General features: G+C 40.1%; 1 protein-coding gene across 2 annotated transcripts; it reads left to right on the top strand.

Moving 5' to 3' along the window:
- The first annotated feature begins 1366 nt into the window (after positions 1-1366).
- On the top strand, positions 1367-16596 carry LOC111333170 (uncharacterized). 2 transcript variants are annotated; one of them, XM_022938696.2, is made up of 7 exons: positions 1367-1896; positions 7678-8141; positions 8873-9692; positions 10663-10933; positions 11432-12317; positions 12553-13017; positions 13529-16596. In XM_022938696.2, exons 1-7 carry the CDS (start codon positions 1848-1850, stop codon positions 14675-14677), a joined length of 4104 nt encoding a protein of 1367 aa, XP_022794431.2. In that variant the 5' UTR covers positions 1367-1847; the 3' UTR covers positions 14678-16596. The 2 variants fall into 2 exon arrangements, with proteins under 2 accessions (XP_022794431.2, XP_022794429.2); XM_022938694.2 differs by having other exon boundaries at positions 1368-1896; positions 8870-9692.
- Positions 16597-16638: the final 42 nt, after the last annotated feature.

The following is a 16638-nucleotide window of genomic DNA, read 5'->3' as shown; positions in this document are numbered from 1 at the left end:
ACAATAAGCCAGGCGTGCTTCCTCCAACAACGTGCAGAGGACAACTTTGATCAAAAATATTTTTCACTATACATTCTCGGAGTCGCTTTTTCCGGTTCAAGTTTGGAGTTTGGTCGAACATACGGAAAGAATTAAGACGTCGTGGGTAGTTTGAATAACAGAAATGATACAAAAATCAAGTATAATTATTGTTTGGGCCAAGTTCGCCGAGTTCCGGAAATGTTCCCGTATTGTTTTCGGTGAAATTATAAAACAAAGCAATAAAACAACGCATCGAATTTTCTAATTAAGGAACAAAGAAGCGTTTACACTCATCGTTAAAAATAGGTCGAGACACTGAATTCGTTATGGGAAACTTGTTCAAGCGTTTTCCTGAGCAATATCTCATCGTGGTCTTCACGTGTAGTAAAGTGAGCTAGCTGTCAAAAGTATGTCATAGGCTTTTAAGATGGCAAAATAACATACCCATCCATAAAGATATTAGGCCAATGAATGACTTGAAAATTGTCTTAAAGCACTCCAAAAACAAAATCCAAGGCGTCAAAAGGTCTGTGAACAAATTTAATGTGCTGGATCGAGCAAGAATGGAGGATTGAATTGAAAATGTCACTTGAGATAGGTTCAAGTTCAAAACGGTCTATTAACACTTTGTTTATTGTGAGTAGAGCTAACAAAGCTCGCACTGAGTTGTTTTACAATTTATAGAGGTATTCACAATACCTCCGTACTAAAAATGTTGTCTATTTGGATAATTCCTCGTTGGAGAGGGCTTTTAATACGTTGAACAATATCCGGAATTTAGCAGCTTCTCGGTAGCTTACAGAGAAGTGAGTCACCTTTCTGGGGGGCAAAAGCCCTTTGCTAATCCCTCTTTTATCACTGTACGAATTTAAACGATACGCCACCTAAACAAAGAAATGAACGTCCGAGCTGCTTATTTGAACCATCGAAATTTACACATCATCGATCTGCGAGTAGACAATCCAATACTTCCCTTTGAAAGCATTGATACGTACGGGACAATCGACGCGAGTTACCGGAGATAGTTATGTTAATACAACCTCGACTAAGCTAAGAAATGAAAGCTATTAAAGCGAAATAACCGCTAACTGCGTTCAAATGTATTTACTTTCGAACGTCATACTGGGAATTGGGGTTTATAGCGCTTAGAAGCATGTTGACACAGAGCTGATTTATGAGCTGGGTTATGCCGCTCCGTGTTAAGAGGAATCGGAAATGGCAACATGGTGTTGGTTGTAGTTGTATTAGACGAAAAGGTGCCAAGCGAGATTGGCGGGCTGAATGGCTCTGAATTTGCACCATGATGACGTATTTTGAGCAATAAGCACAAACACAAAAGAGAGGAAAGCGCTGTGGGCAACACGACAGTGGGTGACACCAAAACGGATTCATCGCAAAGGGAGGTTGAACTGGTTTATAACTGCGCAGAGAACCTTACTGTTTATTGTGGGTGGAGGGGGTAGCCCCAAAGTGGAGTGAATACGACACTTTCGGAAACTGCGTGACAAGTTCAAACAGACAGTCAACTAAAAAAATAAATTGTGTTTTAGATGACGCGCAAAGTCGCATAAACAAAAGACACAAAAGAATTTACTCTGTTCTCTTCATCGGTAATTCACACTCTGTAACACAGCGGCTGTGTGAACTGAGGTGGAAACGGGGCGGAGCTGATCCACATTGAAGCAGCGGATATAAAAGCGAGAGCGGACTTATAGAGATAAGCTGATTACAGCTGGCAGTAGGACTGTCATATGCAGATCACAACTAGTCCAGTCTCGAGAAAACATCACGCGCCTCACAAGAATTCGATAGTCCACTGCTGAAAGATGAGACTTTTTCTCTTTTGTGCCCTCCTAACGGGAGCGCTGACTAATGGTGAGTGGATTTTTCCTCAATTTCTTAAGCAATGTGCTTCAAAAAATTCTCCTAAACTTTCTCAGAGAGTGAAAAATCTGAGATAATGCTCGGGCATTATTCCTCGACGACTCGCATCATTTGTCAGCAACGCGGGATGCTATTGGTAATTTATCCTTTTAATTCTTCCTACGTAATCTCTGCCAGATCATTAACCTCTTTCCGTCGAGGAAATCTTTGGAAACCTCTAAATAAAGAAGGAGAAAGGATCACTCGAAAACCCTCCGAGAAGGAGCACTTTTAACAACATAAAACTTGTCTCTAATTGACTTTCAACTACTAGTTGAGATGGACATGTTTCTTGAGTTTGGCGAATCTTGTGGAGTCGAAGTTTCGGTGAATGGTTCTTGAATTTAGCAGCGGTCGATGATTTCTCTAAAACCACAGAAATTTAAAAAAAAGTTTGCCGATGCATTCCGTTGGCAAAGTAGGTTTATAATGCCCTACATCACCGCGAAGGTTTAGCCGGGAAGCATTACTTAAAATATTAAGCTGCCGATAAGGAGTGATATTTCGGACTCAAAACAATGGTAACTCGTTTGCTATCACATTTGTGCTTTATGGATACAAAAAGTAAGTTTTGTTTGAATCGATTTCTGAGTCAAACCAACATTTCGTACTTCCATTTACGGCATTACTGAAAGAGCAGGTAGCGAGAAACTATGCAAAACATCTAACCTAATGTATGAAAAAGATACTTAAAGATCATGTGGTTAGTCGGTTCACCACAAACGTTACGTAGGAAATCGCTTTCAAGAAAAATACGATATTGTTCGATAACTTAGGATGTGAACTAAATTTATCTATTGCCATCAAAGGAATTCGAATTTTTTTGCGATATTTGTCGGACAATTTGACAAAAGCAACGAGATGGTGCCTGAAAATTCCAAGCAGTATTGGTATTTCACGTTCTTAACTTGATATTAACCACGATCTTAAGAAGACTAAAAATTTCGTTAATTGATAAGGTTATTGCAAAACTTGTGTAACTATTTCTGTTGCACAACAGTAACAAACTAAAGCTCAGAGAGGCTGGAATGTTTGCTTAGAGAACAATTGTTACCAATTTGTAAAATCATTTCAAGGGTAGGTGATAACACAAGAGCCAGTTGAGTGCACGTTCAATTTAAATACAACACATCGCGGTTATTTTTTTTTGAGACAAAAACCACAGCCGGATCCTTTTGCGCTTAAACTTAATTTGTTTTCTTTGTTTCAAAACTAATTAGGCCGACATTTTAGCTTTTCAAGGGGCGCTCTTGACTACCTTTCAAACTTGTTTCAAATTATTTGTTTAAGCCAAAAATTAGCTTGTATTTCGCTCGGCGGTGAGGCAGTCTATCAAAGATGTTTAATATTCATTATTTTGTTTTCGTCGCTCTGAAAATAACTGTGTCATTACTTTCAATTGGTGACACATTTGAGTAGACCTGAGTAAAGGTATATTGCATTGAAAAGTTGGAGAATTGAAGGTAGCCGGCAGAAAATTGAACAATTTAACTGTAGATTTTGGGTTTTAATTTTTAAAATGCACTTGTAATATTGTTGAGTGACTTCTCTTTTAGCGTCCAGTTTTTTTAAAATGATTTTCGTCACGCAAAACTTTGTTTGTCTAAATGATTTCATTTAAGTAAACTAAATTGCGTTAGGATGAGACGTACTTAGCTGTTAGAGACACTTGTAGCAAAAGGAGTTCTCGCTTTTACGGTCGCTGCCATTTGAAAGAAAGCATCTTAAGATTTAGAAACTTCTTTTGTATTCTCGAAACAGGATCATACAGTCTTCTTTTCATCGCTCTTAGTTTCTTTTGAAGAAATGTTTGTTCAAAACAACTTCTCGGCATTTGTCTTCTCTCCTCCATGGAATTAGTTGTTTACAAGTAACCTTACACATGCGCAGCTTTTATGATTGCTCAGTAGCTGTTGAATATGTCTAGCATCGTATAGTAACCACGAAAGGTTACTAGGTAAACAGGAAAAATGTACGTCTTTCAGTTTTCAAAATATCTGCTCTTCGCGTAAGGGTTTGCCAAGTGGACGAAGAGACTTTATGTCTGCCGTAATCAAGCCCGGCCTTCAATCACCGAGCGAGATCAGCTCCTTAAGCAACTCTGCTCTCTGTTCAGTTGGTTGAAGTTTTTAGCTTCAACTATAAGCAATGAGTACATCGAAACCGGCTTTAAATGGAACATTGGACTTAGGAGTCCTCAGTAAATATTGCGTTGTCACGCCCAAAGTAGCGAAAGCTATCCTAGTTCTGAAACGATAAGATACGTATATATTTATATATAGCTCTGAAGTATGGGAATATCGTGTCAATAGTGGCCTTTCAAAGGATATATACAACATCACTACACCGAGCAATATTCATTTGAATTTTGTACAAAGATAAAACAGAGGAAAGGTTCTCAATTAGCTTTCTGAAGATGGGCACACCTTAAAGGAAATCACTCCATTGCATACTTTATCTGGAATAAGTTTGTCAAATGCCCTTTTAAGAAGAATTGCAATCATTAGCTTAGCAAGATGCCTATTATGATGGCCCAGAATGAGACCGTCAATGTCGCTGATCTCAAGGTCCTCAAAAATCATTATGTTGTTTACCGAGTACATGTAAATGCAAATTTGTTGGTTAGTTAGCTTTACTAGAACAAGAACACAGAACGCATCTCTCGAACAGAAGTATGAAATGGCTGTTTTTTTCAACAACCAAACCTAGAGAAAATAGCCTCGTTTTCGCGTTTATATTCTTTTACGAGATGAATAAACGTCACCACATCACATTCCTAAAAGAACAAGACTTCTTACTGAAGGACAATACCACCCTTTCGTCTCCGATAAAGTCATCATTTCTCCAGTTCTCCTAATTCCAGAACGCTATGTCGACGTTTGCAGAGAGAGAGAACGGAAAAAAGCAGTGAACATAGTAAATCAGTTAGGAAATTGGTTACTGTTGTACCAAAGTGAAACGTTAACTGGTCCGTTGTGTTTGCATTTCACATCTCTAATTAACTTGAATCATGGTTCAGAGTAGGATGTTCCTATAAAGCGGCTTTCGTCGCCTCCTCGACCTAGATCAGCTATCTGCATAGGGCCTTCTGGCGTGACGACGCAGTTTTCTGAGTTTGCTTTCATCTGCACTGATTTTCGTTTCGTTTTCATAAAACGCTTATTGACAAATATTCCATTCATTTTGCCTTGTTAAGCTAAATATTACGACAATATAACTTTAATGTTCAGTGCTTGAGAAACCGAACCAAACAGTGCGATGAAAATGGTGCGGAAATCTACTACATTCCATGTAACATAACAAAGGTGTTTATCACCGCTACCGTCATCTATCAAAAAGGCGGTTTTTTCATAAGCTCTAAGAATCATTTCCTTAACCCCAGGTAGATTGACTAGTTAAAATCTTCACGCTGAGCTCTTTGAGCTAAACAGGAAACAAATTTCCGCCTTCATCGACCGTTACCACTGTTTGTCGTAATCCCTTCTACTTCCAATTTCCGTCTAAGTAAAGTGTAATCGCTTTCCTACTGAGAAGAATTAAAGTAGTGAAATACAATTGAGAACAACTAGTAACAACGCTCTTCGTTACATGGAAGGAAACGCATGTTGACGATTTGAATACCTGTACCTTATTAATTTTATTTTGAGGTTAAACCTCTCTTGCTAATGAAAGAGGAGGCGCTGAGTTGAAAAATTTCAGTAATTGGCCCCCCACTAAATCGTAAAATAATTGTACGGTTAGCTTTTTGAGAGTGGTTTAATTATCTACCTAATTTAATTCTGCTAAATCAGGTCGAAAATTGATTCATCAATTTGATATGACACTGCAATTTACTAGCAAACATTGTGAACAGTAAAGTAATCATAGCGACATTCCTTGTTTTGTAAGGATCAAGCCTTCACTTTACAAAAGGAGTTCGCCATATTTGCTGCTTTGGCTCGTTCGCGTTGACTAGAGGACTTACTTAGAAGAGTTCATATCATATTTTCACATCTTTCATATTTCTCAACGACACCATTATTCCACCAACTAAACACAAAGTGAAACTATAAACGGGTCCAGTGATGAAATACAGAGATAGAAGAAATTGTATTAATCGAAAACCTTTCACACTGATTTTAACTTGTAGGTCTGATTACCTAAACAAAGTTAGCCGTTGTTCAATAAAACCGCGTCTCAAACGACCCTGAATTTAGCTGAACCTTTTCTCTGAACATTTATTTTTGTGAACAGTGTCAAGAGGGTCAAAAGCTAACAGTGGAGAGATATTTACTGAATCAAATCGACCCTTTTATATAAAAAGCCTGAGGCCCACTGATTGCGTAAAACCGTAGTTTAGGTTAAACCTCGAGTAAATAACCGGTCCATATAGCATCTATACTTGCAACGTTGCAGGCACTACAGACTATAAGAAAAATTGCATGTCGACTATTTTGTGTAGTTTACCATTAACTTTTCTTGCACCTTGCTTTCTCTTACATAGTTCTTGTAGAGGAGCAGTTTCTCGTTTTTATTTTATCGCTTGAACTTCTTAATACAATGCAATCTCCCTGAGAAATTTCAGAATTACTTAAAACGTCAGAACTAAGTCGCAACCTCAAAGATATACCTTCATTGATGATCTATTTTGTTATTTCACTTTATTCCGCTTTCATTTTTCGAAAAAAAAGCGTAACTATGATCTTCATACTTTCTTTTTGAACGAGAACTATTCTAATGAGCAAAGTTGCATGGTATTCAAAGTTTAACGTAATCGGCTAAAAGCTTAGTGTCACCGTGTAAAAGGTAAACCAAAACTCAATTGAGTTCACAGCTTAACTTACAGCCACAACACAAAGCGATAGAATACTACGTTTTCCCACTTTTTAGCGTCCCTCTCTACCCATGTGCGTTGTTAACTTCGATCCGCATTTCATCGGACAGAATTTTTCATTCTCATGAAGCATTTCCCTTAATTTGACAAGGACATGGGCTTGTCGACATTTGTTAGGTAGTTGGGAAACAATAGGAATTGTACGTATGATGCACGATCCTTCGCAGTAGATAGCGCTATTTATGCAATAGCGAAAATCAGACCTGAAAAAATATCAGGCCCGTACGGGATTCGAACCACTGACCTCTGCGATACTAGTGCAGCGCTCTACCAATTGAGCTAACAAGCCAACTGGGAGCAGGCCGTTAAGTTGATTCGTAATAAACCCGTGATGATAAATCAGATACAATGGATATATGAAGTTCATATATTTTGAACTGCGGTATTAAATACGTATGATGCACGATCCTTCGCAGTAGACAGCGCTATTTATGCAATAGCGAAAATCAGACCTGAAAAAAATCAGGCCTGTACGGGATTCGAACCACTGACCTCTGCGATACTAGTGCAGCGCTCTACCAATTGAGCTAACAAGCCAACTGGGAGCTGATTTTTTTCAGGTCTGATTTTCGCTATTGCATAAATAGCGCTATCTACTGCGAAGGATCGTGCATCATACGTATTTAATACCGCAGTTCTAAATATATGAACTTCATATATCCATAGTAGGAATTGTATTACTTATCATTCAACATCACCTGTTCGCAGTTGTAGCTTACAACTCTTTTTAGCTCCAAAGATCTGAGTCACATGCAGGAGTCATAGAGGCGAAGAAATGTGTGAACTCTAAATTTTGTATATATCTTGCAGAGTTTAACACTGTATGGAAAAACATATTGAAAAAGATTATTTTCTATTAGGTTTACAAGACTCTTTTACAGTCATCACAGACGAGGATGAACCAGTCACATTCGACTTTTTGAAATACAATAAAGCATCTGAGAAACTTGCTCCGAAGGTTGTCATCGTCCAACAGCCAAAATACGGAGCGTTTGCTAGCTCACCAGACGGAAATCTTAACGTACAAAATGAAGTTTGCGACGCTCAGACAACATACATACCGCGGGAAGACTTCTCAGGCGAAGATGTCTTCGTTTATTCGTATCTATACGAAAACCTTACGACGACTTCCGATGGGGATCTTCAGGCTCGAATCATTGTTCGACCAAAGCCGGGTACAATCGTGGCGCGGTCTGATGAGGTGACTATGACTGCCGATGACGGTCACGTGCACATCCCGGTTCTGAAGAACGATTACAGCAAGGATGGTTCCGGTGTCTGTATAACAACGGAGGAAGAGAACCATTTCTCGGACAGCAAACAGGTACTTAGTCAAACATAACCATTTGCAGTTGCCTTTGTAAAAAAAATCTCTTCTTCAAACTTGATTTTTAAGCGCACAACCAGCGTATAATCGATCACAAAAGGCTTGAACCATCTAACTACTTCGAATCAGTTCGGCCATTCTGAGTTCAGTTTGTCTAGTTTGGGCGTAACTAGTCCTCATTTCACGTTATTTAACGTTCGAGGATTCTTTTAATGTTCTTACTCCGCATAATGTGGAGCTCAACCTCAAACTCTTTTACAAATGAACACGGCCGATTAAAACTAAACTGTTCTTAATATATAAAAAGAGCCCTATGAAGTAAGTGATCTCTGTTTGCATACATACCCCTATAAGTAAGCATATTTAGGTGAACGGTGATCTATAGAATTCACTCTTTCCCTGACATTGTCTTTGATGAATAGCTAACTATGAACCTCATGAAATATGACTGCATATGAATCGACATAAAAGAACTAACCTTTTCGTGCGATATATCAACCGTTTGTTAACTAGAGAGTCAAAAATACCACTGTAAGATGCAGGTTGACAGCGAAAAGGGTTTCGAGTATCTCTCTCACACAAACAAAATTCAAGCGATTTACAGTCAGAAAAGCCACCCTGGGCTATCTAGTATTTCAATTATTTATCATATTCTTGTTTCATGGCCAGAATTGCGATCCAAAAGTTATATTTTTGAATACAATTTTAAACTTTTGTCTATCCAGCAGATAAAGTTTGAAGACATAGCAGTGAGTCTAGGTATGACAGCCATTCAACAACAGCCACCCAAAGCTCCCGACTGCCTGTTTGACCAGTATGATCCAAACATGAAAATTTGGATTCCGGGCTCCTTTTGCATCGTGGAAATCAGTTCCGGAGCGGCAGCAACCGCTGACTACGATGGTGACGGGCTCATGGATATTTACTATGCTCGTATGGATGGTCCTGATCAATTGTGGCGTAACCTTGGCAACGGAACTTTCAAAGACTTCACCGCTGCTGCCAACCTGAGCTCCACGGCTTTTCATCGTTCGTCGGCAGTTGCTTGGTTGGATGTTGACAACGACGGTGACATGGACCTCTACATAGGCACCATGGCAGAGAGCAAATTTGTTTTGTACATTAATGATGGGATGGGCCATTTTAAAGATGAGGCAGAGGAGAGGGGCGCTGCTTTGAGGCCTACAATAGCACCCTACAAAACAAGCACCATGACAATTGCAGTTGGAGACTACGACAAAGACGGCTGGCTGGATGTTTACACAACGGAGTGGCTTCCTCATCTTGATCTCGGCTTCGACTACAAAAACTACACTCATTCTAACTGCCGCTTGCTTAGAAACCTTGGCGCGCAAGGCAAACCGGGATACTTTGAAGATGTAACCGAAGGTGCGGGACTGGGTAATACCAAGGAACCAAGCGTAGCTGCAGATAGATTCGGTGGAGTGGATGTGAGGTATTATGGAGTAATGAACACAGGGCTTCTTAGAGACATCATCCCAGGACCATTCACACTAGCAGCCATGTTCACTGATTTGGACGGTGATGGTAAGGAAAAAGAAAATTAAATATATCGTGGTTTTAACAAGTAACGATTCTTGGGGTCAACCAAAAATCTTTGTTCTTGGTATACGAACGATTCTTTAATTACTATGAAAAAACAATAGTTTAGATATGGCTCAAACATTAATAATAATAATAATAATAATAATACTAGTAATAATAATGATAATAACACCTTTATTTAGACACGATAATGTTTAAAGCTGAACAGCTTGTGGGGTCGTGTGTAAATGCCAATAAACTCTAAATTAAATAAATTCAAATGATGATAGTTTTTGAGGAGAGGGGAAAACCGGAGTACTCGGAGGAAAACCTCTCGAAGCAGAGTAGAGAACCAACAAACTCAATTCACTTACGACGCCGGGTACTGGAATCGAACTTGGGACACATTGGTGAAAGGCGAGCGCTCTCACCACTACGCCAACCCTGCTCCCCCTTAATTAATAATATTTAGGAGTCAACTTTTTCGTTGCGGATTTCTAGCTGCTTTAAAGAGTTTGCATGAACTACGATAAGCAAACCAGTCTTTCAACGCGGTTATAGCGCCTTTCATGAGAGTGTCGTAAAACCATTCCAAAGTAATCACAGCATCCAATCATGACGAGAGGTAGCGCGGGGTTTTACTAGGATGAATCATAGAACGTAAGAAAGTGAAACACAACGCGGGATTATACTTGATACTGAATTGCAATTGCGTCGTCTTCGAAGTGGATCTTATCCGTAGTCAAAGTGTGATACAAAAACGGTACCCAGCTGAAAATTACATGTCGCTATTTTCAGTAGCAATTTTCCTTCAATGCGACCTGAGGTTAGCTATAAAGCGACTTCTGAAAATTATAGGTCGTAGAACCAAAACCGTGAAAGAAAATGATAAAGTGCTTAATATAAACTCAAACGAAAACCGCGCAAATACATCAATGAATTTTGTAGGTGATCGTAGTGCTTGAATTCCTAGGTTATCAAGACCTGATAGTAAATGGGGACTTCAAAACAAGCGCCATTCACTGGAATAACGGGGACGGAACTTTCACAGAGGCGACTGACTCGAGTGGTGTTGGAACGGACGAGAATGGTATGGGTTCCACTGTAGCCGACTATGATCTTGACGGCCGGCAGGATTGGTTCATAAGCAGCATCCACATGTCGGCTGAACAAATGGAGCCATTTAGAGAAGTCTATCTCGGTGGAGGAATCATCTTTGGACACACTGGAAACAGGCTTTTCAGGTTTGTACCCTGGAATTTAAGACCTTGTGCATAACATGTATGGCACTTCTGAGAGAAGATATTCAAAGTGACAATCTACTTTGCTCACTTGATTTACCAATCATTGAAGATGTCTCTGATTCACATGATTTGAAACGAACTCATATTGTCATTCATGTTTCTTTCACTTAGTTTTTGATACCTGGTGTTTTCTCTCGCTCTCTAATGGACTTGTTTGGTTGTTCACCAGAAAATACGGAAAAAAAACTGCTTGAAGTACGATTACCGCCAGTCTTACATCTGAGAAAGCGGCACAAGTTTTCTACACTGATCACTTGGTGTACTAAAGCAAATCCAACGAAAGCTCAGATTGGTGTCGAGGCTCGTCTGAAAGTTGCTGCAAAAATAATATTTTGTTGAAGTTCGTACAAAGGGTAGTAAGCTGCTCATGCAACGTCATAAATAATAACATCCATTCTTTCCTAACTTGTATATTAATCCGGTATTCTTCGTACACAGGAATGAAGGAGGTCGTAAATTCTCGGACCAGACTGACTCGGTCGGTGTTCGCTATGGGAACTGGGGATGGGGTGCATCCTTCTTTGACTTCGACAACGATGGCGACCTAGATCTTATCCACACGAATGGCTTCGATGATCCAGAGGTGACGGACACAGATTTTCTTCATCACACTCCAACCCGTCTATACCAAAATATGTATTTTGAGGACAATAACGGCCAAATTAGATTTGAGGAAGTTGGCCAAAAACTGGGCGTCAATGATGTTTTCGACGGGCGAGGTGTTTTTATCTTCGACTACGAAGAAGATGGTGACTTAGACGTTTTCATCGCCAACAACGCAAACCGTCCTGTTCTTTATCGAAATATTGGCGGCAACAGAGTTGATTACATTCGCGTCAAAGTTATGGAGGCCAGCGTCGACAGGGAAAGTTATGGCGCATGCGTCTACTTGTACTCACCTCGACTAGAAAAGGAAGTTCTTCGCGAAGTGCGAAGCTCATCCGGGTTCGCAGCCCAAGGAGAATACGTTGTTCACTATGGGCTGGGTTCAGAAACCGCTGACACTTTCCGAATCCGCATTTATTGGCCAGCCACTAACAATACTCGGATTATTCACAACGTGCCCAGGAGATCTTCCCTTGTTGTGCGAGATATCTGGGGTCATCGCAATACAGTTGAGGAGACAACGTCCCCCAGTGAGTCGGTTCCAGGTTGCACCAATTTATTAGTGAAAGAAGTGACCCGGAAACCAGAGCATGGTCAGGTGATTGTAGGATCCAAGCACGTGACATACTATCCAGACGCAGATTTCTCTGGCGAAGATAGCTTCAACTATGCTGTTAGTGACGGAGTTGGCACAGCTATCGCCACAGTGAACGTCAAGGTCGGTAGATGGCTAAATCATGATTATGCTTTGTGGTGTTATTTTCTGAATCTTTTTTGCATAATTAATATTATAAGATTGAAATATTTGGTATCATATATAAAGAAATTAGATTTTAAAAAAATCCGTTGCAAAGTAATCTTAGGCTACTTTATATCGTTATGTTGCATAATGAGCCACAATGATGTTGGATAAATTCAAAGACATAACGACATGATGTTGTATTTTTCCGTAGGTCAATAAAGTGGAGACCCCTGCTCCATCTCCTGAGCAATTGTTAGAAAAGTTTGCCCGCTTGGACGCAGTCAACAACAACCCAATCGATCCCGACTGCGGTAAGCCACTTATGCCGCTACAGCGCTTGTTTCCCCCAGCCTATGCTGACGGGTTCGACGCACCTGCGGGCTCAAACAGATCAAGCCCACGACTTATATCTAATGTTGTCTGCGATCAGCGCACTGATGTATTCAGCAAAATCGGTCTGAATGACTTCCATATGCACTTTGGTCAGATGTTAGCCCATGACACTGATTTTGCAACACCTTACGCCAATTTTCTGACCACTGATAACCTGGGCATTCAAATTCCAGAAGGTGACCCTTGGTTCGACCCGCATGGTACAGGCAAAGAAATAATGCGATTTAGAAGATCCGGCATCCTTCAGACTAGCGGGAAAATGCATGGTAGACCGCGTGAACAGGTAAATTGTTTGGTTTTGGGATTCAACATCCCTTCTCCTTTCCTTCTCCCCCCCCCCCCCCCCACTTTGATATAATGCGCAGTTAAAGCCAGAAATTGTTCTTGAAATCACAACATTTGACTAGTTGTTCCTCTTTTGAGCTTGATTTGCACATGATGGGTCATCATCATCCGAACCGTTCCAAAATCAAGGTTACCCACCATCAGGTTAGGAATTTTATGGCTAGACATTTCACGATTAAATTTTGGCTAAAGGATTAAAAACCTGACTAATTCCGCTGAGAACACAAAAGTTCAACACCTAAACTAGTGGCCCAAAATTTACAGCCCGTCTCAAATGGAATGCTGCAAATCATTTGATCTTCCATTCAGACATCCGACAGCGGTAGTCTTCGTAGAATTGAGTATCGAGTTTGTGTAAAAGGATCATCCTACCATTTGGAAGCCAAGCCTTTTAAAGACACGTGCTTTTCTAATGACTAACTGTAAATCAATGTCTTATTTATCATCAGATCAACAAGGTTACAGCATTCATTGACCTGTCTCTAGTTTATGGTTGCGATGAAGGGCGAGCAGAAGTTCTACGAACAATGAAAAACGGTAAATTGAAACACCAATCTAGTGATATTCTAAACTTTAATACCAAAGAAGTCACCAACTTAAACCTCCTGAATGGACCACGTGATAAAATGCTCGTGTCTGGAGACAACCGAGTAAATGTGCAACCTGGCCTCATCGCGCTTCACACGCTTTGGTCACGTGAGCACAATCTTATCTGCGATGAGCTAATGAAGCATCCCGGGAACGAAAATATGGACGACGAGACTTTGTTCCAGCACGCAAGAGCCTTAGCTCGAGCCAAGTGGCAAAAGATAGTCTGGACTGAGTTTTTGCCAACCGTCATCGGCCTGGCCGAGTATGAAAAACTGGGCGCCTACCAAGGATACAACGCCTCCATTAAGGTTGGCATCTTCAACGAGTTCGCCACGGCGGCTTTCAGATTCGGCCACAGTCAAGTTGGAAATATCATGCCGCGATTGGACGAAGACTGGGCCATGATAGGACATGGTCACCTAACTCTACGTGACGCGTACTTCAATCCAGGGCGAGTGCTCCGTGAAGGTGGAATTGAACCGCTGATAAGAGGCATGTTGACACAGAAAGCTCAGGAAGTTGACTTAAAGTTTTCAGACTCTGTGCGAAACTTCTTGTTTGGAACCAACACAATGGGTCTTGACCTCGTGGCTATCAACATACAGAGAGGTAGGGACCACGGTATTCCAGATTACAACACCGTGCGGGAAGGACTTGGCTTGTCAAGACGTAAAACCTTCTCTGAAATATCTCCTGAAAAGCATCTTCAAGAAAGGCTTGCGCAAATTTACCCAGACATAGATGATGTTGACCTGTGGATCGGTGGACTGGCAGAGCCTCATGTCGATGGCGGATGTGTCGGGGAAACTTTCGCTCGAATCATAGCTCTTCAGTACCGGGTTTTACGTGACGGAGACCGCTTTTGGTACGAAAATACAGACACAGCTCTCTATCAACTCAAGGACAGAACCACTTTACCGACCCAAGGAACTAGCATGGTGGAAGTTTTGTTTAGGAATACGGGCATCAAGTGGAAAAAATCTCCCTTCATCGCCAAAGACATGTAATCTCACAAATACCAGTTGAAACCACCACAATGTCCGCTGATGGGGAGGGACATACGTCAATCAGACTGAGCGACGACGCACAGATTTGCCATGATGGTCGCTGAAGTAGGGCATGTGGCAGTCGTGTGTAACGTGAACACATGTTTGGATACTTAACAAATTTACGCGAATTTGAGACTAAGTTGGAAACACTCTGATGATACGAACGATCGTTACGAAATCATAGTGCTATATCGGTATTATTACAATCTCACTTGTTCCAAACAAAGTTTTGTTCGTAGTAAGTTGTGCTCGGTATAATTTTAATCAGATGAAATGACGGTGATATCTTCTAAACATAGGTAACTGTTTGTTTATGACAAGATATTCCTTGCCAGACAATCAATTTAAAATCGATGAAATTGACTCTTATTTTTGGTTTTATGCAGCATGCACAATTTAGAACAATATCTCATTTAATTTTTTGTCTGCAATGAGGAAGTAGATACTGCCTTCCTCTCAGAATCTTTATGCTGGAGTAAATTGATGATTTTGCTTTTGGAGGCATAAAAAATCGTAGAAATTCTTCATTGCCCCAATTCTATGTTTACACAATTGAGGGAAATTGCCAAAAGTTAAGGATCTTCGTGATATCGACATTGCGCTGTATTCTGAACTGACATGTAACTGTAGATAGCACCGTAGAGACTTAGAATATGCTTAATCATACCTTTAATAACACCTAGAGGTAAGCAAGGGCCCGTTTCTCGAAAGTCCCGGTAACTTTACGGGCCCGTAACTATGTTTTAAAATCAAAATTTAAAGGATAGCAAGCAGGTTCTGGCACCCAAACCAGTCCTTTTTGTTTCTTTAGCTGATAGTTTTATTACATCATTTTCAAAACTTTTGAAATCCCCATCTTGAATGAAAACAGAACAGCTTTACGGGCCGTTAAGTTACCGGGACTTTCGAGAAATGGACCCCAAGTCACTTAAAAATTAAACATTATTATTCAATCATATTCAATCAGTCATTATTCAAACGTAACGAGATTTATGCTTCATTCTTGAAAATGTTTGCATATTTCAATGAGCCAGTTCCTAAACAAACCTTAAGCGTACAGTTCAATTGAGTTTAACAAGATAATCAGCGCTCGGTTTCCTTTTTCTCAAGCATTAGAAGCGTTCTGAAGCAGGTCAAAAGGTTTTTAATTGAAAATGTAAACAACAGGAATATGCATCATTGTTAGAGATATGAAAGGGAAATATGCAAAAGATGAAGATTTTAAAAAGAAGGGAACCATTTACGCTAGATTACATATTTTTATGCGGGAAAAGTCACATTGGGAAGTTTTATGGATTTCTCAGTGCTTGGCCGCCTCATTTCTCTCCTGAGATTGGCAGAAAATCACTGCGAGTGCCCACAGTTAGTATTTTCCGACAAGAAACCGTTACGTTAGCAATATAACTTAAACTTTGTAGCGAACAAGATGAATGCATTTAGAAGGCTCGAAAATTGTCCTCAATTGTTGCAATGTTGTAAACCTAGAGTCCGATTCACTCTCTAAGTTAGAAAAAAAGGTATTTGTGGCTTCAATAACTGAAGGATATTTACTCAAATATTTTAAATAACTCGAACTGTAAATAGAAACGTATTTATTAATCACATCAATTAGTGTTAGGTATTCTTATAATACCAAATGTCACCCGACTGCTGACTTGTACCCAGTCTATGACGCGGTCTCCGATGTCATGGGGCAAGTCTGGGAACGAATCAGCCCTACAATTGGGCTTGAGATGTGGCAGCCAGCTATCAGCTGAAATTAGTGAATTTATTAACCATGTATCAGTTATGATTTTTTTAAACTGTTTCAAGAAATGCGACGTATTACTGCATACTGATCCTAGGAAATAGAGGTAATAAAACCATTTTTTCAGAAATTCGGAGTGAGGGTAGTTGCTTTCCTATTAATTAGTACATAC

This window comes from Stylophora pistillata, chromosome 14 (genome assembly GCF_964205215.1).
Source record: "Stylophora pistillata chromosome 14, jaStyPist1.2, whole genome shotgun sequence".
NCBI classification, from domain to species: Eukaryota; Metazoa; Cnidaria; class Anthozoa; order Scleractinia; family Pocilloporidae; genus Stylophora; species Stylophora pistillata.
This window is presented reverse-complemented; position numbering and strand designations above follow the sequence as displayed.